Source organism: Emys orbicularis, chromosome 4 (genome assembly GCF_028017835.1).
Source record: "Emys orbicularis isolate rEmyOrb1 chromosome 4, rEmyOrb1.hap1, whole genome shotgun sequence".
In the NCBI taxonomy this organism is placed as follows: Eukaryota; Metazoa; Chordata; order Testudines; family Emydidae; genus Emys; species Emys orbicularis.
This window is the reverse complement of record NC_088686.1, coordinates 72,325,902-72,348,659: the sequence shown is the minus strand read 5'-3', so window position 1 is coordinate 72,348,659 and position 22,758 is coordinate 72,325,902. Positions and strand designations below refer to the sequence as shown.

The following is a 22,758-nucleotide window of genomic DNA, read 5'->3' as shown; positions in this document are numbered from 1 at the left end:
GTCAAAGGGCAACGCCGAGGGCGCGGCCGGGCAGCGGCGGAAGTGAGCGCTCTGTACCATGGAGCTGACGGCAAGCGGTGGCTAGAGCGGCGGGCAGTCGGGGCCGCTCTGCGCGGCGGGAGGTCTGCTCAGTGGGGCCGGCGGGGCAAGATGGAGGAGGGGGTGTACCGGGCAGTGTCCGGGGGCCGCATCGCGCTGCAGCGCCGCCAGTACAGCGCCTCCTGCCGGGAGTTCTCGGTGCGCTGCCCCCGGCTGCAGCTGCGCTCGCTGAGCGCCGCCACCTGCTCCGTCTGGCTGGCGGCTTACGGGCTCTTCGTGCTCAGCCAGGTACCGAGCGGCTCCCCGGGCCCGCCCCGACCGCGCCCCCTGGGTTCGGCCCCGGCGGGGCCCCCCAAAGCCTCGTCTGCCTTGTCCGTCGTGCGGTCGCCCAGGTCATGCTCCGCCACGTTCTCCCAGCCCCCTCCGAAATCCGCCGTCAGGAGAGCCCTAGTGTCAGCCCGCATCCCCTTCGCCCCATCGGGGTCCCCCATGGCCCCCGCCCTCACTGCACATGTCCCACTGCTCACTTATCAAAGGCTCCCAGTGCTGCAGCTCCTGGCGGGCACGGAAATCTGGAAAACAGTTTGTGGCATTATTTAAAAGCAGGGACCTTTCTTTTGTCCTAGCTCGGCTACCCAGGGAATCCCTCTGTCCCCACCACTCTCGCACACAGACACCAGGCAGCAGCCAGCGCCTTAAACCGGCGCAAATGCCATGTTCATTTAGCCGAGAAAGGCATAACAGGAACCAGTGGCTGAAAGTTAAAGCCAGAATAAAGCACAAATTTAACATTGAGGATGAGTTGGAAGAAATGAGCAGGGAAGTGGCTGATTCTCTATATCTTGATGTCTTCGAATCAAAACTTTCTGGATGCCTTTCTGAAAGCTATGCTTTAGTGAAACTGAAGTTGTTAGATTCAGTATAGGGTAGGGCTGTCAATTAATTGGGGTTAACTCATGCGATTAACTTGAAAAAATTAATCGTGATTAAAAAATTAATCAGGATTAATCACGGTTTTAATCACACTGTTAAACAAGAGACTACCAATTGAAATTTATTAAATATTTTGGATGTTTTTCTACATTTTCATGTATATCTTGTATTCTGTGTTGGAATTGAAATCAAAGTGTATATCTTGAATACAAATATTTGCACTGTAAAAATGATAAACAGAAGAAATAGTATTTTTCAATTCACCTCATACAAGTAATGTAGTACAATCTCTTTGTCCTGAAAGTGCAACTTACAAATGTAGATTTTTTTGTTGTTACATAACTGCACTCAAAAACAAAACAATGTAAAACTTCAGAGGCTACAAGTCCACTCAGTCCTACTTCTTGTTCAGCCAATCGCTCAGACATACAAGTTTGTTTACATTTACAGGAGATAATGCTGCCCTCTTCTTGTTTACAATGTCACCACAAAGTGAGAACAGGCATTTGCGTGGCACTTTTGTAGCCAGCATTGCAAGGTATTTACGTGCCAGATATGCTAAACATTTGTATGCCCCTTCATGCTTCAGCCACCATTCCAGAGGACATGCTGATGCTCGTTAAAAAAATAATGCGTTAACTAAATTTGTGACTGAACTCCTTGTGGGAGAATTGTATGTTCCCTGCTCTGTTTTACCCACATTCTGCCATATATTTCATGTTATAGCAGTCTCGGGTGATGACCGAGAACATGTTGTTCATTTTAAGAACACTTTCACAGCAGATTTGACAAAATGCAAAGAAGGTACCAATGTGAAATTTCTAAAGATAGCTACAGCACTCAACCCAAGATTTAAGAATCTGAAGTGCCTTCCAAAATCTGAGATGGACGAGGTGTGGCGCATGCTTTCAGAAGTCTTAAAAGAGCATCACTCTGATGCGGAAACCACAGAACCCAAACCACCAAAAAAGAAAATCAACCTTCTGCTGGTGGCATCTGACTCAGATAACGAAAATGAACATGTGTCGATCCGCACTGCTTTGGATGGTTTTCGAGCAGAACCCATCATCAACATGGACACATGTCCCCTGGAATAGTGGTTGAAGCATGCACATCTGTAATCATGTAAATATCTTGCAACCCTGGCTACAACTGTGCCATGAGAACACCTGTTCTCACTTTCAGGTGACGTTGTAAACCAGAAGAGGGCAGCATTATCTCCTGCAAATGTAAACAAACTTGTTTGTCTGAGTGATTGGCTGAACAAGAAGTAGGACTGAGTGTACTTGCAAGCTCTACAATTTTACATTGTTTTATTTTTGAATGCAGTATTTTTGTACATAATTCTACATTTGTAAGTTCAGCTTTCACGATAAAGAGATTTGCATTATAGTACTTGTATTAGGTGAATTGAAAAATATTATTTATTTTATCTTTTACAGTGCAAACACTTGTAATCAAAAATAAATATCAAGTGAGCACGGTACACTTTGTATTCTGTGTTGTAATTGAAATCAATATATTTAAAAATGTAGAAAACATCAACAAATATTTAAATAAATGGTATTCTATTGTTTAACAGTGCGATTAATCGCGATTAATTTTTTTAATTGCTTGACAGCCCTAGTATAGGGGTAAGTGGGTGAAACTCTATGGTCTGTGATATACAGGAGGTCAGACTATATGATCTAATAGTCTCTTCTGGCCTTAAACTCTATAATCCTGTGAAAAACGTGTCCTAAAAGGCAACATACTTGGGTTCTGCTGAATTTATTGGGGGAGCTGATTAAGGGCTTTGGTCTGAGTACATCTAGCCCCCAGATGTAGAAATCTAGGTGCTAGTGAGCATGAACACTCACTCCATCTGACTTCAGCTGCTATGATGGCTTATGGAGAGCGAGATGATGCACCAGGTAGCTGAGACTCTGATAATACAGGGCAAAGTGAATAGAAAGCCAGTTCCTAGCAAATGGATGTAATATATCACTATTCAGGAAAACTGACTGATGTTGCTGTTAAGTGATATTTAGGGGTAGCCCCATGTAGAGCATTACTGCAATTCTGCTTGAGCTGAACTTCTGCCAGTTCACATCCCAAGTCTTGGGCTCAGTCAGGCTCTGGGAAAGCAAAGATGCTCTGTCATCTTCATTTGATGAAAATGAGTCAGAGTTGCATGACAGCCACATTCTGATCTCATTATCTTCCCAGAAGCCTCAGTTAGTTTGTAAGCTCCTTCAGGGCAGGGATCACATCTTTTTATGTATATGGAGCGGTGTCTAGCATATTCATGGGTGCCCGATCATATACACAGAACAGGAGAGATGAGTGTCTGGAAACCCACAGGAGATATTTCTTGGGGGCAGACAAGTGATCACTGAGAATAATTCTCTCAATTTTTTCTGACAGGAAAGAAGGGCACGCCACTAACATGACCACGAGTACGTAGATGGTATTGCGTCAACAAGACCTTGTGGGCAAAGATTTTAAAGACTGTTGACAGATCTAAAAGAATGGGCATAAATATCTGACCTTTAGCATTACTAGGAGATTGTGAACAACCAATGAGACCAGTGCAATCTCTATAGTGTATACTGAGGCCAAAAGATGGGCTGAAAAGGATCAAGAAAGTCTGAGGACTACAGTTAACACTAGCATTGCCACACTATGACCTTCTCAGTGACCTTTCCCAGAAAGCAAAGATAAGAGACCAGGGTGGTAATTGGCAAGGTTGTCAATGTCAGAAGATTGTTAAATCCTTGCTCAATAAATTGCCACTTGTTAGTGGGGGGAATTGTATCCTAAATTCCTGTAAGAAGGCATTCATCTCAGTCAGCAATTGCCCCCAGTGCCTTCCTACTTGATTATACAAGCTGTGAAGAACACTGATCCAAGCTGTACACCATTGGTTGAAATTCTTCCATTACCCAAAGAAGCTGAGCCTCAATCTCACCTCCTTCTTAGTGCAGCGCAAGACCCCTTTCTCCTGTAACAGTGCTAGCGAGCAATCCAGCATCATTCCTCCTTCAAGACAGCCACTAAGGATTCTTCAGTTTGGGAAGTAGCATGAAATGAGTTAGAACCACAGAGTTTTGGTCCGTTAGTGATAGAATTACTATTTCCTATGCCCAGCAATGTTCTCTCTATAATTGGTCCTGGGGATAGGGCACTAGATCGTGAGTCAGGACACCCGGATTCTATTCCCAGCTCTTCAAATGACTTGCTGCTTGAGTTTAGTTTAATCAGTGATTTAGCACTTATTATTTATCTTGTAGTAATACCAAAAGGTCCCAAGATCAGGGCACCATACAAACACCTAGCAAGACACAGTTCCGTTTCCAGAAAGCTTACAGTCTAAATATGCAAGACAAAGCATCGAAGAAAGGGACAAGTATTACTACCATTGTACAGATCAGGGTACTAAGGCAGAGAAATTAAGATTAATCAAAGTCACATGTTAAATTGGTGGCATAACTACAATGTGAACTCAGATCTTCTGATTCCCAATGTGGTGCTTGAAGAACAAGACTATCCTTACTCTCTAATCACTCTGGGCCTCTGATTCACCATCTATAAAAAAGGGGTAATACCTGTCTACCTTTGTAAGTGCAACTGCATCATAAACTGCATTTATATGACAGGCTGTCTTGTATGATATAACTTGGTGTTTTGGGGCAGAGTTAGTAGAACCCACTAGTCAGTTATAGGTCCCCCTCCAGGCCTGATCCACTGAGGATATCAGTCTGTTACAGCGCTCAACCACAGAGCTTGGCACTTAATTAAGTTCAAGGTGAAGAGACCCATGCTTCCTGATTTAGAGGTTAGTCCACAGTGTGTCAAGCAAGATGGCATTTGTCAAACTTTCATGGATGAACCTACAATTTACTGTACATAGCCCTATGCCTATGCTCACATGCAGTTAATTGCAGGATTGGAGCCTAAATGCCTGCTTGGTTTTCTTTACAGAACAGCATGGTGCTCTCAGCTGCTATATTTATCACTCTGATTGGCTTGATCGTGTACCTGCACTTTGTGAAAATTGACCAGGAGTCCCTGTTAGTCATTGGCTCACTTGGCATCCAGATGACCTCATCCTATGCTTCGGGCAAAGAGAATACAACCTTCATTGAAATGAGCCAGGTGAAGGACGTAGTCATCAATGAGGCCATCTATATGGTAATCATCTCATACAGCCTTTCTTCTTGTACAGCATAATCAATACTGCATCTGATATGTTTTCCCATGTGCTTGTGGCTAGGGACAGATGTTTTAACTGGGCAATGGAATGGCCAGATTTTGTTGTCAAGGCTTGATGTTCTTGGACTGGCGTGGTGTCCTTAGTTTCACCAACATTATGTTCTTTATTCCTTATTTCTCTCCCCATTGCACCATCTTTTTCCTCTCTGAAACCTGCTGGAAAGAGGACATTTAAAACAAAAGGCCAGGTTCATCCCTGATCTAATGAAGTTGATGGTAGTGGATTTTCTTCAGAGTGAATTCGGGTCAGTGGTTGTAATCATTCCCTCCTGTGCTATTTTTGTGAGTGTTGGGCCCGATGTCAGACACGCCAAATGGTTTATAAATCAGAAGACAGACCACAATAAATCTCATTATGTTTGTTGTTTTCTGATTTTGTTTAAGGTCTTACGGGAAAGCAGCCCCTAGCCTCTCAATTTGTTGGAGTTAATTTCAGATTAAAAGTGTAATACACTTCTACCTCGATATAACACTGTCCTCGGGAGCCAAAAAATCTTACCGCGTTATAGGTAAACCGCGTTATATTGAACATGCTTTGATCCGCCCGAGTGCGCAGCCCTGCCTCCCCAGAGCACTGCTTTACCGCGTTATATACGAATTCATGTTGTATCGGGTCGTGTTATATCGAGGTAGCGGTGTATTAAATGAGGCTAAAATTGCATATGTATTGGGTGACAGTGGAGGGAGGGAGTTGCAGTTTTAACGTACTGTAATGTAAACAGGGCCTTAGAGACTGAGGTGCCTGGGGTGTGTAGTGTTTTGGGATGAAATATGCGTGTGTGTGTGTTTGTTTTGTTTTGTTTGTTTTTTTCCTGGGTTTGTCCCTTCCAATGTAGACCATGTCCAGTTGTGCTTGGCTTGTAAGATTTGAAGAGATCTCAGCTGTAGGTGGAATGGCTGCAGGAACTCCATTTTCCTCTGAAAAGTATTTGAGAGAACACTTTTGCAGTTGATTGGTATAGAAAGGAGATACCTGGCTTCTTGAAAGGAAAGAACAGGAAAACCTCATAGACTCATAGACTTTAAGGTCAGAAGGGACCATTATGATCATCTAGTCTGACCTCCCGCATGATGCAGGCCGCAAAAGCTGACCCACCCACTCCTGGAATAATTCTCTCCCTTGACTCAGCTGTTGAAGTCCCCAAATCATGATTTAAAGACTTCAAGTCGCAGAGAATCCTCCAGCAAGTGACCCCTGCCCCATGCTGCGGAGGAAGGCGAAAAACCTCCAGGGCCTCTGCCAATCTACCCTGGAGGAAAATTCCTTCCCGACCCCAAATATGGCGATCAGCTGAACCCCGAGCATGCGGGCAAGATTCTCCAGCCAGACCCTCCGGAAAAAGTTCTCTGTAGTAACTTTTAATATCCCATCATTGACCATTGTTACTAATTACCAGCGATGGCACATTATTGACCTATTGACTAAAATCACATTATCCCATCAAACCATCCCCTCCATAAACTTATCAAGCTTAATCTTAAAGACTCTTGGAGTTCATAGCACTGCAGTGCAGATCTTAAACATGACCTGCAAAAGAAAAAACAACTGAGCTTGGACATGTATTTTTTCTTCATTTTGATGGATAAAGAAGGCTTGAAAGTCTTTAAAATTTGTTTTTTGTTGCTTTAAGTATATTCAGGTCTGATTAGTCTGGAAGACTCTGTGTGCTGCATTAAACAACAAAATGTTACCATGTTTGAACACAGTCGTGAAAAAGTGAGTCTACTAACGGGATGTCACTGGCAGCATCTTTGTAGTCAGTGCAGACCAGGACAAATCCTTTCTTGATTCTTCACAATCCTGTTCAATCATGATATAATTTTATAGGAAAGACAAATCCTGTGATAACTGGAGAATCAGTAAAATGATATCATGAGTCAAAAGGGAAGAGCGGAAGGAATTTTTAGTCAGACTGTTTTAAACACTTTTTGTGTTTGCTTTTTGGTAATACCTATTGAACTACAGTGACTAACGAACATTTTGGAAAAATGATGTCTTTGGCCTTGGCTACACTTGCAGATGTACAGCGCTGTGAGTTAAACCTGACTTTGTGCAGCTGAGTAGGGAAAGCGCTGCAGTCTGTCCACACTGACAGCTGCCCAGCGCACTGTCGTGGCCACATTTGCGGCAATTGCAGCACTATTGGGAGCGGTGCATTATGGGCAGCTATCCCACAGAGCACCTCTTCCCATTCTGGCGCCGTGGGTTGTGGGAAGGGGGCGTGGGTGCAGGGCATTCTGGGTCCTGTCCCAACGCCCCGTGATGCATCGCTTCGCATCCCAGAAATCCCTTTGTTTCCGTCCACCTTTGGCACCATCTTTCAACGGTTTCTGTGCAGCGCGATCTGTCTGCGGGAAATGGAGCCCGAACTGCTGAGGCGTATGCTGACTTACCTCGCCAGCACGTCACATTTGGCTGTCGAACTATTCCTTAAGATCCAAAGTGACAGTGAGAGTGAGGAGTCAGACGATGCTATCGAGCCGCGTAACGCGTACGACACGAAATTGCTTGTGGCATTCACGGACATGCTCAGCACCGTGGAACGCTGCTTTTGGGCTCGGGAAACAAGCACCGAGTGGTGGGATCACATCGTCATGGAAGTCTGGGATGACGAGCAGTGGCTGCAGAACTTTCGGATGAGAAAAGCCACTTTCATGGGACTGTATGAGGAGCTTGCCCCCACCCTGCGGCGCAAGGACACGAGATTGAGAGCTGCCCTGAGAGTGGAGAAGCGGGTGGCTATTGCAATCTGGAAGCTGGCAACTCCAGACAGCTACCGGTCAGTCGCAAACCAGTCTGGAGTAGGAAAGTCGACCGTTGGAATCGTGTTGATGCAAGTTTGCAAGGCCATTAATTGCATCCTACTCAGAAGAACCGTGACTCTGGGTAACGTGCAGGAAATAGTGGATGGCTTTGCACAAATGGGGTGCCCTAACTGTGGAGGGGCGATAGATGGGACGCACATTCCTATTCTGGCACCACTCCACCTAGGATCCGAGTACGTTAATCGGAAGGGGTATTTGTCTATGGTTCTCCAGGCGCTTGTGGATCACCGTGGGCGTTTCATTGATATTAACACAGGCTGGCCCGGAAAGGTGCATGACGCACGCATCTTTCGGAACACTTGGCTGTTCAGGAAGATGCAGGCCGGGACTTTTTTCCCAGAGCGGAAGATCACGGTAGGGGAAGTTGAAATGCCCATTGTGATCCTTGGAGATCCCGCTTACCCGTTAATGACGTGGCTCATGAAACCCTAGACAAGGAGCCTTGACAGCAGCAAGGAATGATTCAACTACAGGCTGAGTCGGTGCCGAATGACTGTGGAGTGTGCCTTTGGCCGTTTAAAGGCCCGCTGGTGATCTCTGTATGGGAAGCTGGACTTGGCCGAAAACAGCATCCCCGCGGTTATATCCGCGTGCTGTGCCCTCCATAATATTTGTGAAGGGAAGGGTGAAAGCTTCACTCAGGCATGGACCTCTGAGGTTCAACACCTGGAGGCTGAATTTGCACAGCCAGAGAGCAGGGCTATTACAGGAGCCCAGCACGGGGTTGCAAGGATTAGGGATGCCTTGAGGGAGCAATTTGAGGCTGAAAACCAGCAGTGATATCTGGTGCCCTGCACGGGAGTGAAGTGCAGTAGTTCCAATCTTTAGGAATCAGTGTTTGCTAAGCAGACAAGCAGACTTGCAGTGCCTGTTTATTTCCTGGGCTAAGGAGTCTTTTACTTTATGCAATAATAAAGAATGTTTTCAAAGCCAAAAAATCCATTTATTGAAAAGAAAAAAAAATTATTTATTGAAAAGAAACAAGGGGGTGGAGTGGGGAACGGTATAATCACAGATTCGCGTATGTCCTGTCTGGTGTGCTGTGCAGTGAGTGCTGCACTTCAGGACAGCTATACAGCATGGTGATGGGAGTTGAGTGCAGAGGGTAAGGGTCGTGGTTTTCAGGGCTGGGTGGTGAAGATACTGGTGTTGGAGGCAGCGGGTGGCTTGAAGAACACGGAAGTTGGGGAAAGTGGGTTGGAGGTGACAGTGGGGCACAACGGAAAGAGTTTTGGGACAAGGGCTGTAGGGGGGTGTGGCGTTTGCGGTACTGCTCCTCCTTCTGCATGGCTACGAGCTCCTGGATGCTTATGAGCTGCTTGGCGCTCCAGGATGCTTATGAGCCGATCCGTGCTTTGCTGCCAGTGCTCCGTGCTTTGCCGCCGGTGCGCTGCGTTTTCCTGGCGGATCCTGCTTTCTCTCTCCCTCCAGTTCTGTGCTTTCTCATTCTCTTTAATAGATTGCTGCATCACTTCTTGCAGCATGTCTTCTTTGCTTTTTCGCGGTCTCTTCCTGAGTCTTTGCAGTCTCTGAGCAGGCGATAAGAGGGACGGCTGAGGTCTCAAGGTTGATGCTGCTGTATAGGCAAAATGCAACATTTAACAGAGGCAGCATTGTTTATACCAGACAGAGTAATGATTTCCCCCGCACTTAAGGAGTAGAAAACACACTGGGTCTACACAATTGCATAATTTTCCCGTCCGAAACAGAGCACACATATCCCATGGGAGCCTCAAAATGGTGAGTAAGGGGGACTGATTGTTTCAGGGCTGCACTGTCCTCTGGGTTTCTGTGCCTTGGGGAGAGCCAACAGCTTCAGGGGGCACCTACACTGAACACTGTCCCAACATTTTCCACAGGAGTTCGTCCTGGACGATATCTCGCTGCTGAGGGTGACTTGGGAAGCAAGGGAGGGTCTTCTACTGCAATGCGGCTTCTGCCCTGGCCCATGTGCAGCTTGCCTGTGTGCAGCAATGGTCCCTCCGCCCCTCGCAGCACAGTGGCACGGACACATTAGCCTGGCTGGGACAAGGACCACGGTGGCTCTCCCGGTAAACCTGCGCATTGCACACGTTCTGGATGAGACATTCGAGGAGATTACCGAGGCCGATTACCGCGATGTGATAAACCACATCAATGCACTATTCCGCATCTAGGCATGCATGCCTAACCCTCCTCTCCCAAAGAGCCCGCACCGAAAAAATTCCTTCCCAAAAAAAAACCCGCTTACCGGGAACCTGCTCTTCTGTTTGTCCTCCACCAAGTACCGGCCGCTGCGTCTGGCTACCTTCCTCCTGGCTCGAGAAGAGCTCCTGGCTGCATGGCTCCAGGGATTCCAGGGTGTCTCCATCCGGCCCACCACCATCACTCCCGTTTTCCTCCTCTTCCTCCTCCCCCCCCCCACCGGCTCTGAAGTGTCCATGGTGGTGCTCGGAGTGGAGGTGGGGTTAACCCCAAGTATCGCATCCAGCTCTTTGTAGAATCGGCAGGTCGTGGGGGGAGCACCCGAGCGGCCGTTTGCATCGCGGGCTTTGCGGTAGGCACTCCGCAGCTCCTTCACTTTAATCCTGCACTGCAGGGCGTCCCGGTCATGGCCCCTTTCCATCATGTCCTTTGATACCTTCCCGAAGGTATCGTAATTTCTACGGCTGGAGCACAGCTGGGACTGTACAGCTTCCTCCCCCCAAACACTGATGAGGTCCAGCAACTCGCCATTGCTCCATCCTGGGGCTTGCTTGGCGCGTGGAGGCCTGGTCACCTGGAAAGATTCGCTGATAGCACTCCACGCCACGCTGGGCTAAGCAAACAGGAAGGGGATTTTTAAAATTCCCGGGGAATGTAAAGGGTGGGTCACATGGTAGGTTACCTGAGGCCAGGGCAGTAGAGTATGAACTGATGACCAGAGTGGCTAGAACAGGCATTGTGGGATACTGCCGAATACTTCTGGAGGCCATTCACAGTGCATTGGGCGGCCACATTGGTGCTGCAGCGGCAGCGCAATACTCGCTATTGCTCTCGGGGACGTGGAGTACATGCAGCGCTGCAACCACGGAGATGCAGCGCTGCAAATGCCTTGCCAGTGTGGACAGGGAGTGAGTTACAGCGCTGGGGGCGGCTTTACAGCGCTGTAACTCGCAAGTGTAGCCAAGGCCTTTGTTAAAAATCCAGCACCATCACCCTTTCAGTTAAAGGGAAAGAGGTCACAATATCTATGCTATAAGAGCCTTAAAAGATCCTCCAGCAAAACCCGGAAAAACAGGGCATTCCTGAGATTTCTAAGGTAAAACACAGTTCGGAGATGAGAGGCGACCACATCATTTTAAGCAAAAATTGTTCCTCATTTAAATCACAGTTCTTGGTGCTGAGGCATCTCAATATGCCTTACCCCTTCCCTCAGGCCACTTTTGCTAGGAACAGATCCCCTCTCACTGATAATTTAAGGTACCCTTATAACATTCTCATGCTTTATTGGTTTTTGCTTTTGTTTTTTAGCAAAAAGTTATCTATTACCTGTGCATCCTTCTCCAAGATCCTCGGGAACCTCATGGGGTGTCTGAGGTGGTGCCACTGTTTCAGGTGAGAATTAAATAGATTGTGGAGAAATCCAGATTTGTAGTTTGTTGGTATTACTAGGGTTCTCAGCACTTTTCATTCCAGAATCCCTCACTCAGCCCATTGCAGCTGCTCTCTCTGAGATGTGCCTCGGAGTCCGCCAGCTTGATTCCTACAGCACTTTATAGCAGGTGCCACAGGAGCGGTAGAAATTAGTGTTGGGAAAACACTTTGGGCTCTCGTGTAGTCCGTTCTGGATTCAGAGTAGGAATAGGAAGATGTGCAAATCTTAACCCAAGAAAAAGCTAGGTCAGCCTAGGAACCAAGACTGCTGAGTTTCATAAAGCTCTGCTTATCTGGCTTGTGTGTGTAGTCTCATCCTCAGGCTATACAGTGCTGCCACCAAAGGGACCCCTTGGTGTCTGAGTAGAGTCTCAGCTACCCAAGTCAAAGGTTCTGATAAGGGAGTACTCTGAAGTAAGTGGATGGTCTCTCCCTTTTTTACCCAATGACAATCAAAGATATTGAAACAGAAGTGGTGAGCTGAGACCTCTGCTTAACATTACCTTGTCTTTCCTCTCTTCGCCGCCCATTTATTTGTATGATCCACTTGTTGTGACTTGTCGTAACCTAGGTTATGAGCTCTTTGGGGTTGGGAATTTCTTTTTACTGTGTGTCTGTACAATGCCTAACACAATGGGTTTTCCTTTCATGTTCCTAGGCGCTACTGAAGTACAAATATAGTAAAAACAAATTTTTGTATACTTTGTATAATGTAATGACTCTACAGCCTTCTCTACCTGTGAAAATTACCTACTGCTGAGCGTCAGATTTTAGCCATGGTTTCTGAATCACTACTGAACACAATTTGTCAATGGCTACACACTTACAGCTAAATTGCATTCAGCATTGATTTAGCTGCACATGTTGCTGATGGTAGGCAAAGATCTCAAAGATACTTACCAATGTTAATGGATTAAGCTTCTTCAGCAGATCCAACGCCAGAAAAAGGATTTGCTGGAACCCCTGTCACTTGCAATGAGTGAATTCCATACAGCTCCACCAAGAATCCTGGCATTGGACTGTGATCTCAGCTGCCTCTATTCATTGCCAATGACAAAGGGATAGGCTTTTGGGTGTGGTTTCTCTCACCCACCCAACTCTGAACAATGCTACTTTCAAGGGTATACTCTGATACTTTTATTTGATTCTCCTTTAACCACTCACTGCCAAGGAGCTAGGAAAGAGGCTGCTTTAGTCTGAAATTCAGTACCCCTCAGTAATTCTCACCTAAGGGTATGTCTACACTATGACATTAGATCGAATTAATAGAAGCCGGTTTTATAGAAATCGGTTGTATACAGCCGATTGTGTGTGTGTCCACATAAAATGCTCTAAGTGCATTATGTCGGCGGACCGCGTCCACAGTACCGAGGCTAGCGTCGACTTCCGGCGCATTGCACTATGGGTAGCTATCCCACAGTTCCCGCAGTCTCCGGCGCCCATTGGAATTATGGGTTGAGATCGCAATGCCCGAATGATGCAAAACAGTGCCGCGGGGGGTTCTGGGTACATTGCGTCAGGCCCCTCCCCCTCCGTCACAGCAACGGCAGACAATAGATTCGCGCCTTTTTACCTGGGTTACCTGTGCAGACAACATACCACGGCAAGCATGGAGCCCGCTCAGCTCAGCTCACCGTCACCATATGTCATCCGGGTGCCGGCAGACGTGGGACTGCATTGCTACACAGCAGCAGCAGCTAACTGCCTTTTGGCGGTAGACGGTGCAGCATGACTGGTAGCCTTCATCGGCGATCTGGGTGCTGGTAGCTGTGGGGCTGGCAGCCGTAGGGCTGCATTGCACCAGCCCCTTACCTTTTGCCTTTTGGCAGTAGATGGTTTATTACGACTGGTAACCATCCTCGTCGTACAGCAGTGGCTATCAATCATTGGCACCTGGGCAGACATGCTCTGTCCTATCGAACTGTCTTGACAATGATGGCTATCAGTTGTAGTATACTATTTTCTGCCAAGCGCCCAGTATTTTCTGCTAAGCACCCAGAAGAGGCCGAGGGCGATCTGGGTGCTGGCAGACATGGGGCTGGCAGACGTGGGGCTACATTGCTACACAGCAGCAACCCCTTGCCTTTTGGCAGTAGATAGTATATTATGACTGGTATCCATCATCATCATACTGCAGTGGGTATCAGATCGTGCAATAGGCCTGAAGGCTAACTGCCAAGCGCCCAGTATTTGCTGCCAAGCACCCAGAAAATGCCGAGGGCTATCAGTCATGCTGCACCGTCGTCTTAAAATGTAAAAAATAGATTTTTTCTGTATTCATTTCCTTCCCCCCTCCCTCCGTCAAATCAACGGCCCGCTAAACCCAGGCTTAGGAGTTCAATCTCGGGGGGGGGGGGGGCATTCTGTGTGACAGTTGTTTGTATTTCTCCCTGATGCACAGCCACCTTTCTTGATTTTAATTCCCTGTACCTGTACGCCATGTCGTCACTCGCCCCTCCCTCCCTCCTTCCCCTGGTCCTTCAGATACTAGTTTCGCGCCTTTTTTCAGACCAGACGCCATAGCTAGCACTGGGATCATGGAGCCCGCTCAGATCACCGCGGCAATTATGATCACTATGAACACCACGCGCATTGTCCTGGAGTATATGCAGAGCCAGGACATGCCAAAGCAAAACCAGGACCAGCCGAGGAGGAGGCGATTGCAGCGCGGCGACGAGAGTGATGAGGAAATGGACATGGACCTAGACCTCTCACAAGGCACAGGCCCCAGCAATGTGGAAATCATGGTGTTCCTGGGGCAGGTTGATGCCGTGGAACGCCGATTCTGGGCCCGGGAAACAAGCACAGACTGGTGGGACCGCATCGTGCTGCAGGTGTGGGACGATTCCCAGTGGCTGCGAAACTTTCGCATGCGTAAGGGCACTTTCATGGAACTTTGTGACTTGCTTTCCCCTGCCCTGAAGCGCCAGAATACCAGGATGAGAGCAGCCCTCACAGTTGAGAAGCGAGTGGCGATAGCCCTGTGGAAGCTTGCAACGCCAGACAGCTACCGGTCAGTCAGGAATCAATTTGGAGTGGGCAAATCTACTGTGGGGGCTGCTGTGATCCAAGTTGCCAGGGCAATGAGAGACCTGGTGATATCAAGGGTAGTGACTCTGGGAAACGTGCAGGACATAGTGGATGGCTTTGCTGCAATGGGATTCCCAAACTGTGGTGGGGCGATAGACGGAACCCATATCCCTATCTTGGCACCGGAGCACCAAGCCACCGAGTACATAAACCGCAAGGGGTACTTTTCAATGCTGCTGCAAGCCCTGGTGGATCACAAGGGACGTTTCACCGACATCAACGTGGGCTGGCCGGGAAGGGTACATGATGCTCGCGTCTTCAGGCAGTCTGCTCTGTTTCAAAAGCTGGAGGAAGGGACTTTCTTCCCGGACCAGAAAATAACCGTTGGGGATGTTGAAATGCCTATCGTGATCCTTGGGGACCCAGCCTACCCCTTAATGCCATGGCTCATGAAGCCGTACACAGGCAGCCTGGACAGGAGTCAGGACCTGTTCAACTACAGGCTGAGCAAGTGCCGAATGGTGGTGGAATGTGCATTTGGGCGTTTAAAAGCGCGCTGGCGCAGCTTACTGACTCGCTCAGACCTTAGCGAAAAGAATATCCCCATTGTTATTGCTGCTTGCTGTGCGCTCCACAATATCTGTGAGAGTAAGGGGGAGACCTTTATGGCGGGGTGGGAGGTAGAGGCAAATCGCCTGGCCGCTGATTACGCGCAGCCAGACACCAGGTCGGTTAGAGGAGCACAGCAGGGCGCGGTGCGCATCAGAGAAGCTTTGAAAACTAGTTTTGTGACTGGCCAGGCTACGGTGTGAAACTTCTGTTTGTTTCTCCTTGATGAAATCTCCGCCCCCCCACCCACCCAGTTAACTCTACTTCCCTGTAAACCAACCACCCCACCCTCCCCTCCCCCCTTCAAGCACCACTTGCAGAGGCAATAAAGTCATTGTTACTTCACATTCATGCATTCTTTATTAATTCATCACACAAATAGGGGGATAATTGCAAAGGTAGCCCGGGATGGGTGGGGGAGGAGGGAAGGAAAAGGACACACTGCAGTTTAAAACTTTAAAACTTTAACACTTATTGCTCGGGAAATCATCTAGGGTGGAGTGACTGGGTGGCCGGAGGCCCCCCCACCGTGTTCTTGGGCGTCTGGGTGAGGAGGCAATGGGACTTGGGGAGGAGGGCTGTTGGTTACACAGGGGCTGTAGCGGCGTTCTCTGCTCCTGCTGCCTTTCCTGCAGCTCAACCATACGCAGGAGCATATCAGTTTGATGCTCCAGCAGCCGGAGCATCGACTCTTGCCTTCTGTGTGCAAGCTGACGCCATCTCTCCTCTTCAGCCCGCGATTCAGCACGCAACCTCTGCTCTTCAGCCCGCGATTCAGCACGCCACCTCTCCTCTCGTTCATATTGGGCCTTTCTATAATCAGTCATTGACTGCCTCCACGCATTCTGCTGTGCTCTGTCAGCGTGGGAGGCAGTCTGTAGTTCTGTAAACATTTCATCACGCGTCCTTCGCTTCCGCTTTCGAATATTCACTAGCCTCTGTGAAGGAGAAACATTTGCAGCTGGTGGAGGAGAAGGGAGAGGTGGTTAAAAAAAGATACATTTTAGAGAACAATGGGTACACTCTTTCACGTTAAATTTTGATGTTCACATCACACAGCACATGTGCTTTCGTTACAAGGTCGCATTTTTCCTCTTATATTGAGGGCCTGCCGGTTTGGTGTGAGAGATCACTCACGCAGTGCCAAGCCACAGATTTCAGCTTGCAGGCAGCCATGGTAAGACACAGTCTTTTGGCTTTTTTAACCTTGTTAACATGTGGGGATGGTTTAAAACAGTACTGCTCTCATTAACCATACCAAGCACCCGTTGGGTTGGCCATTTAAAATGGGTTTGCAATGTAAAAGGAGGGGCTGCGGTTTCAGGGTTAACGTGCAGCACAAACCCAACTAATTCCCCTCCCCCACACAACCAATTCTCTGGGATGATCACTTCACCCCTCCCCCCCACCGCGTGGCTAACAGCGGGGAATATTTCTGTTCAGCAGAGCAGGAAGGGGCACCTCTGAATGTCCCCTTAATAAAATTGCCCCATTTCAACCAGGTGACCGTGAATGATATCACTCTCCTGAGGATAACAAAGAGCGATAAGGAATGGATGTTGTCTGCATGCCAGCAAACACCGGGACCATACGCTGCCATGCTTTGTTATGCAATGATTCCAGACTACGTGCTACTGGCCTGGCGTGGTAAAGTGTCCTACCATGGCGGACGGGATAAGGCAGCCCTCCCCAGAAACCTTTTGCAAAGGCTTTGGGAGTACATGAAGGAGAGCTTTCTGGAGATGTCCCTGGAGGATTTCCGCTCCATCCCCATACACGTTAACAGACTTTTCCAGTAGCTGTACTGGTCGCGATTGCCAGGGCAAATTAATCATTAATCATTAAACACGCTTGCTTTTAAACCATGTGTAATATTTACAAAGGTACACTCACCAGAGGTCCCCTGTGTGCCCACAGGGTCTTGGGTGAGTTCGGGGGTTACTGGTTCCAGGTCCAGGGTGATAAACATATCCTGGCTGTTGGGGAAACCGGTTTCTCCGCTTCCTTGCTGCTGTGAGCTATTTACATTATCTTCATCCTCATCTTCCTCGTACCCCGAACCCGCTTCCCTGTGTGTTTCTCCAGTGAGGGACTCATAGCACACGGTTGGGGTAGTGGTGGCTGCACCCCCTAGAATGGCATGCAGCTCCGCGTAGAAGCGGCATGTTTGCAGCTCAGCCCCGGACCTTCCGTTTGCTTCTCTGGCTTTGTGGTAGGCTTGCCTTAGCTCCTTAATTTTCACGCGGCACTGCTGTGCGTCCCTGTTATGGCCTCTGTCCTTCATGGCCTTGGAGACCTTTTCTAATATTTTGCCATTTCGTTTACTGCTTTGGAGTTCAGCCAGCACTGATTCATCTCCCCATATGGCGAGCAGATCCCGTACCTCCCGTTCTGTCCATGCTGGAGCTCTTTTGCGATCCTGGGACTCCATCACGGTTACCTGTGCTGATGAGCTCTGCGTGGTCACCTGTGCTCTACACGCTGAGCAAACAGGAAATGAAATTCAAACGTTCGCGGGGCTTTTCCTGTCTACCTGGCCAGTGCATCTGAGTTGAGAGTGCTGTCCAGAGCGGTCACAATGAAGCACTGTGGGATAGCTCCCGGAGGTCAATAACGTCGAATTCCGTCCACACTAACCCAATTCCGACCCCCTAAGGCCGATTTTATCGCTAATCCCCTCGTCGGAGGTGGAGTAAAGAAACCGGTTTAAAGGGCCCTTTAAGTCGAAAGAAAGGGCTTCGTCGTGTGAACGTGTCCAGGCTAAATTCGAATTAACGCGGCTAAAGTCGACCTAAACTCGTAGTGTAGACCAGGCCTAAGACAATCTAACATGCTCACTTGAGGATGCATTCACAGATACTTTAACAGGTTTCAGAGTAGCAGCCCTGTTAGTCTGTTTCCGCAAAAAGAACAGGAGTACTTGTGGCACCTTAGAGACTAAATACATTTGTTAGTCTCTAAGGTGCCACAAGTACTCCTGTTCTTTTAACAGGAGCAGTAACCTCTTGTTGCCTCTGCTATACAGAGTCTTTATTTCTGTATGCTATGCCAACTTTAGAGAAGGCAATTTTAGTGAATACAAAAACAACAAGAAGTCTGGTGGCACCTTAAAGACTAACAGATTTATTTGGGCATAAGCTTTCGTGGGTAAAAACCTCACTTCTTCAGATGTATAGAGTGAAAGTTACAGATGCAGGCATTATATACTGACACATGGAGAGCAGGGAGTTACTTCGCAAGTGGAGAACCAGTGTTGACAGGGCCAATTCAATCAGGGTGGATGTAGTCCACTCCCAATAATAGATGAGGAGGTGTCAATTCCAGGAGAGGAAAAGCTGCTTCTGTAATGAGCCAGCCACTCACAGTCCCTATTCAAGCCCAGATTAATGGTGTTAAATTTGCAAATGAATTTTAGTTCTGCTGTTTCTCTTTGAAGTCTGTTTCTGAAGTTTTTTTGTTCAATGATAGTGACTTTTAAATCTGTAATAGAATGACCAGGGAGATTGAAAACAATTGTGAATACAATTTACCATCTGACAGAACACGTCTGCACTGACCTGACCTATTGTTCTCTCAAGCTGCCAGTGGCAGCATTTACAAAGATAGCTTTTATGTGGACTCCATACTGCAGTACTGTTTTGGGAGCTCAAAAGTCATAAAACCCTGGGGACTAGCTGACTCAGGAGGTTAGGAATGGGATACAGAACCTTTCACCTCTCTGTTGGCTTTAATTGACCCAGGTCAGTAGTGACAGAAAATCATTATCCTTTGACAGCCATTTAGTGATTATGTGGAATGAATTGGTTGGTTTCAGGCCACTTCCTCTCCTCTTGTGGACAGTAGAAGAGGCTAAGGACTGTGTAGTCTGAACTCCCCTTTCTTAAAGGTAGATCCTCTGAGGCAGGATCCAGGTACATTGGGTCAATGTGAGGAAAGCTGTTTCTCATGGTAAATAGAGGAGGAAAAATATATGTAAGGTAGTGTGGGGGTAATGATTAGGTTATGGGTCTGAGAATCGGGACACCCGGGTTTTATTCCGCAGTCAGAGACTGATTTGCTTTGTGAAAAATCCTCTCACCCTCTGTGTGCTTCAGTCTTACCTATCTGCAGAATGTAGAATAACACTTAACCATCTTTATAAAGTACTTTGAGGACCTTGGATGACAGGTGCTTTATAAATGCCAGTAAGTAATAGTATTCTGTTTCCCCATCATAAGTGATATTTGGACCACGTGGATGTTTTGCATCTATGGTATTGATGGCTTATTATAAGGGGGTCAAGGCTGGGAAGCACAGACTAACAAAATGTCAAAAAGTAACAGTAACATAATACTCTTGGTGGAATGCATTTTGGCATTACATGCTATATACACCAGCATCATAGTGTTCAGTATGATATATGTTCAAGGCCAATAAAAAGAAGCTGTAGAGACCTCACCACATCCCCCTGTTTACTGAGTTATAATTAAAGCCCAAGGACCACTGAGGCTTAGCAAAGGTTCATTAGTAACTTGCCAGGAACACTAAAAGCCACACGTGATTAGTATAAGAGGGAGCCAATTGCAGTAGTGCCCTTCTTTATTATGGAGGTATGTATATCTCCTGTCAACCAGGTCTTTCTGGTTTCTCTGTAAATACTCCAAGTACTGATAGTGGAGGATTGCTCCCTGTCTCATGTCACATCATCTGTTCCCCACCCTCTCACGATATATATCTGTTTCACTTGTAACACGTGTATGTATTAGAATGTGCAGTCAGATTTTTTTCTTTTCTCTGCATCTGGCACTGATTTACTGGGCCAAATTAAGCCATTGAATTTAGCAATCACCCCTCCTTATACCAATGTTCAGTTTGGCCCATTGTGTAAACTTGGACAAGTCCTCTGAATAAAATCAGTTTATTCGTCAATAAAAAAGATACATGTTTACTTTGAAAAAGTATTGTGAGGCTTAATTAGTTTACAAAGCACTTTGAGAACTTCTGAAAAAATATTGCTATTATATTATTACTGAAAAGTCAAGGAATTTTAAAATGGAACAGTGTTACTGACATATTGTTGGTGAGATTGGGAAGTTCAAAGTTGTGGTTCCTGTGATAATTGTAACTCTGTCCTGTTGCACGTGTATATTGAGGCATTAAATTAAAGCTCAGATTTAGTAATACAGAATGCTACATGTACAAAGGATACAAGTTACAGTTTCTGTGTGACCCATCAACTTGAATATTCTAACCTCTGAGTGTTTAAAATCTCAACCATAACATTGCATTAACTTAAAGAACAAAGTGAATGTCCTGTTCCTTAAAGGTACTGAATTGACAGCCTTGAGGACTGAAGTCCTCTAACCACAGGACAGATACAACACAGGCTATGCTCATACAATCATTCCCCTCCAATCTGCTTTAGCCCTTCCTTGGAGCCTGATGGATCACCTCGAGTTGTATGCATAGGAGAGGAGTTCACTCTCTAGAGTCATCATCTCGCTTCAGGACAATAATCTACTGCAGATGCCTTGCTTTTGAGTTCCCTCTGTATACATGCCAATGGTAGCTTGCTTTGTGTAAGCCTTCTTCCCACTCCTTCCTCCATCTGACGAATGTTTCTGTTAAAACTCTTAACTGTTCAGCAACCAGCCCAGAGCCTGACTGTTTTTTCTTGACCTCTAGAGCTCCAAGCCACGTCTAGACTGTCTGGTTGAAGTGTACCGAAGTTGCCAAGAAATCCTGGAGCAGAGGAAGACTTAAAACTTGACCAGAACTTTAAACTAAAAAGCTCATCAAGGTAGAAAACTCACAGCAAACTAGGATAGATTGTATATATAGTAAATGAACCCCAAACCAAAACAGTCTTGCAGTTGTCCTTCACTAGATGATGCATGTAGACTGTGATCCAGCAGCAAGTGAAGTTGTTACTAGTGCCCTTGCTGGTTACCCACTGTTATGGAAAAAATTTCAGCCCATGCACAAAATCTATCCCTGCCAAGATGATGATGTAAAAGTTAATGATAAATTTACTTGGCTGCCCAAAATATTAACGCAACTCAGATTAGTAGAATTTTTCCAAGACTGGAGCCTCAGAGATGGGATTTCCTTCCCCGCTGCCCACCCTGCCAACAGAGGGAAGGGACTGGGTATGGGGAGATCATGCAACAAATTTATACTCCTTTAATAAATCCTGAAACAAATTCTGATAAGCATACAATACAATCTTGGCCAGATTGCCAATAAACCCACAAAGAACAAACCAACCAAATGCCCTATACAGTGAATATTTGTGTTACATTTTTGTTGTGAAATTCTTTAAACCTTTTGTTTGAAAAAGGAGGTATCGTCCCTAAATGGCCAAAGCCAAGCAGATGTGCGAAGAGGACAGCTCTGGTTCTTTGGTCTGAGGAGAGCGAAGAGAAAGGAAACTTGCCCAGGAAAATGCCAAACTTGTGTGAGCAATTTAATTCTTTGTTTTCTGGACAGTTTACTGGTTACTTCGTTTGGATGGCAAAGGCCACCTATAAATGTCTGGGACTCCTTGCGTGTGTGGGGAATCTTGCCACTGATAATGTTGTGTAATGCGAATGTGTGTAAATAAAGTTTTTATTGGCTTGTGCCCTTGGGAGTATTTCATGGTGTGAATTTGTATTGTACATCATTGATATCCTGAAGATTATTGTAACTTTTAACTAATATCACCTAGAGGTGTAGGGCTTTCATAATAATAATATAACGTGGGCAGCTCAAACTTTGCCCATCTAAAGGACATGTCAGCAGCTCATCAGAAGCTTGTGGCTCACACATAATTTGCATAAAAATGGAGCTAGTTGTGTCAGTATGCAGTGCTCCAGCTGCTAAGATAGCAGTGGCTCTGAAAATGTTAAATTTACACTTCAGAAAGAAATGCCTTCTTATTACATGTGACTAATTGTTAGCACATAAGGCAAGAGCTCTGGGTTCTGCCGCTGACTTCTGGGTGGCCTTGGTCAAGCCATTTAACCTTTCTGTGCTTCAGTTTCTCACCCATACTTTAATTCATGTCTTAATTACTGAAGTCACACCTGGAGCTGTACAGACTTTAAGAGCTAAATCCTGCCCTGGCATAAGCTGGTTGGACTCCGCTGAACTCAATGAAGTTGCATCCTTTAAGAGTGGGTGCTGTAAGCCCAGGCATAATTGAGGTTTGGCTTTTTAAGAGTGGGAAGCCATGGAAAGTGTAGTTCCCAGGAGGGACTGTTTGGGGTCCTGTGACTAGGGACTCACGTGACTAGCAGGACTATGTAAGAAGCAGTCTGTGGTTCAGTGAGAGAGGGGAATGAAGGTATTTGAGGTGGGGTGGTTTCTCCTTTGTAGTAGGCCTCAGGAGACAGCCAGGTCACCGGGTAGAACAGAGCTGGAAAAAGACTTGAGAGAGATCTAGAGACAGGATAGAGAGACCGTGAGGAGGGGCATTGCCAGAAGGAAGTA

The 22,758-nt window shown here is 46.7% G+C and overlaps 1 protein-coding gene across 2 annotated transcripts; it reads left to right on the top strand.

The window, feature by feature from the left end:
- Positions 1–132: 132 nt before the first annotated feature.
- PIGH (phosphatidylinositol glycan anchor biosynthesis class H) lies at positions 133–21,909 on the top strand. 2 transcript variants are annotated; one of them, XM_065403025.1, is made up of 5 exons: positions 133–327; positions 4,936–5,145; positions 11,545–11,628; positions 20,971–21,085; positions 21,626–21,909. In XM_065403025.1, exons 1-4 carry the CDS (start codon positions 151–153, stop codon positions 21,046–21,048), a joined length of 549 nt encoding a protein of 182 aa, XP_065259097.1. In that variant the 5' UTR covers positions 133–150; the 3' UTR covers positions 21,049–21,085; positions 21,626–21,909. The 2 variants fall into 2 exon arrangements, with proteins under 2 accessions (XP_065259097.1, XP_065259095.1); XM_065403023.1 differs by having other exon boundaries at positions 20,971–21,909.
- Positions 21,910–22,758: the final 849 nt, after the last annotated feature.

Coding starts and splice junctions, on each gene's coding strand:
- PIGH (XM_065403025.1), top strand. CDS start 151: ATGGAGGAGGGGGTGTACCGGGCAGTGTCCGGGGGCCGCATCGCGCTG. Junction 5,146..11,544: donor TCAATGAGGCCATCTATATG/GTAATCATCTCA, acceptor TTTGTTTTTTAG/CAAAAAGTTATCTATTACCT. Junction 11,629..20,970: donor AGGTGGTGCCACTGTTTCAG/GTGAGAATTAAA, acceptor CTTGACCTCTAG/AGCTCCAAGCCACGTCTAGA.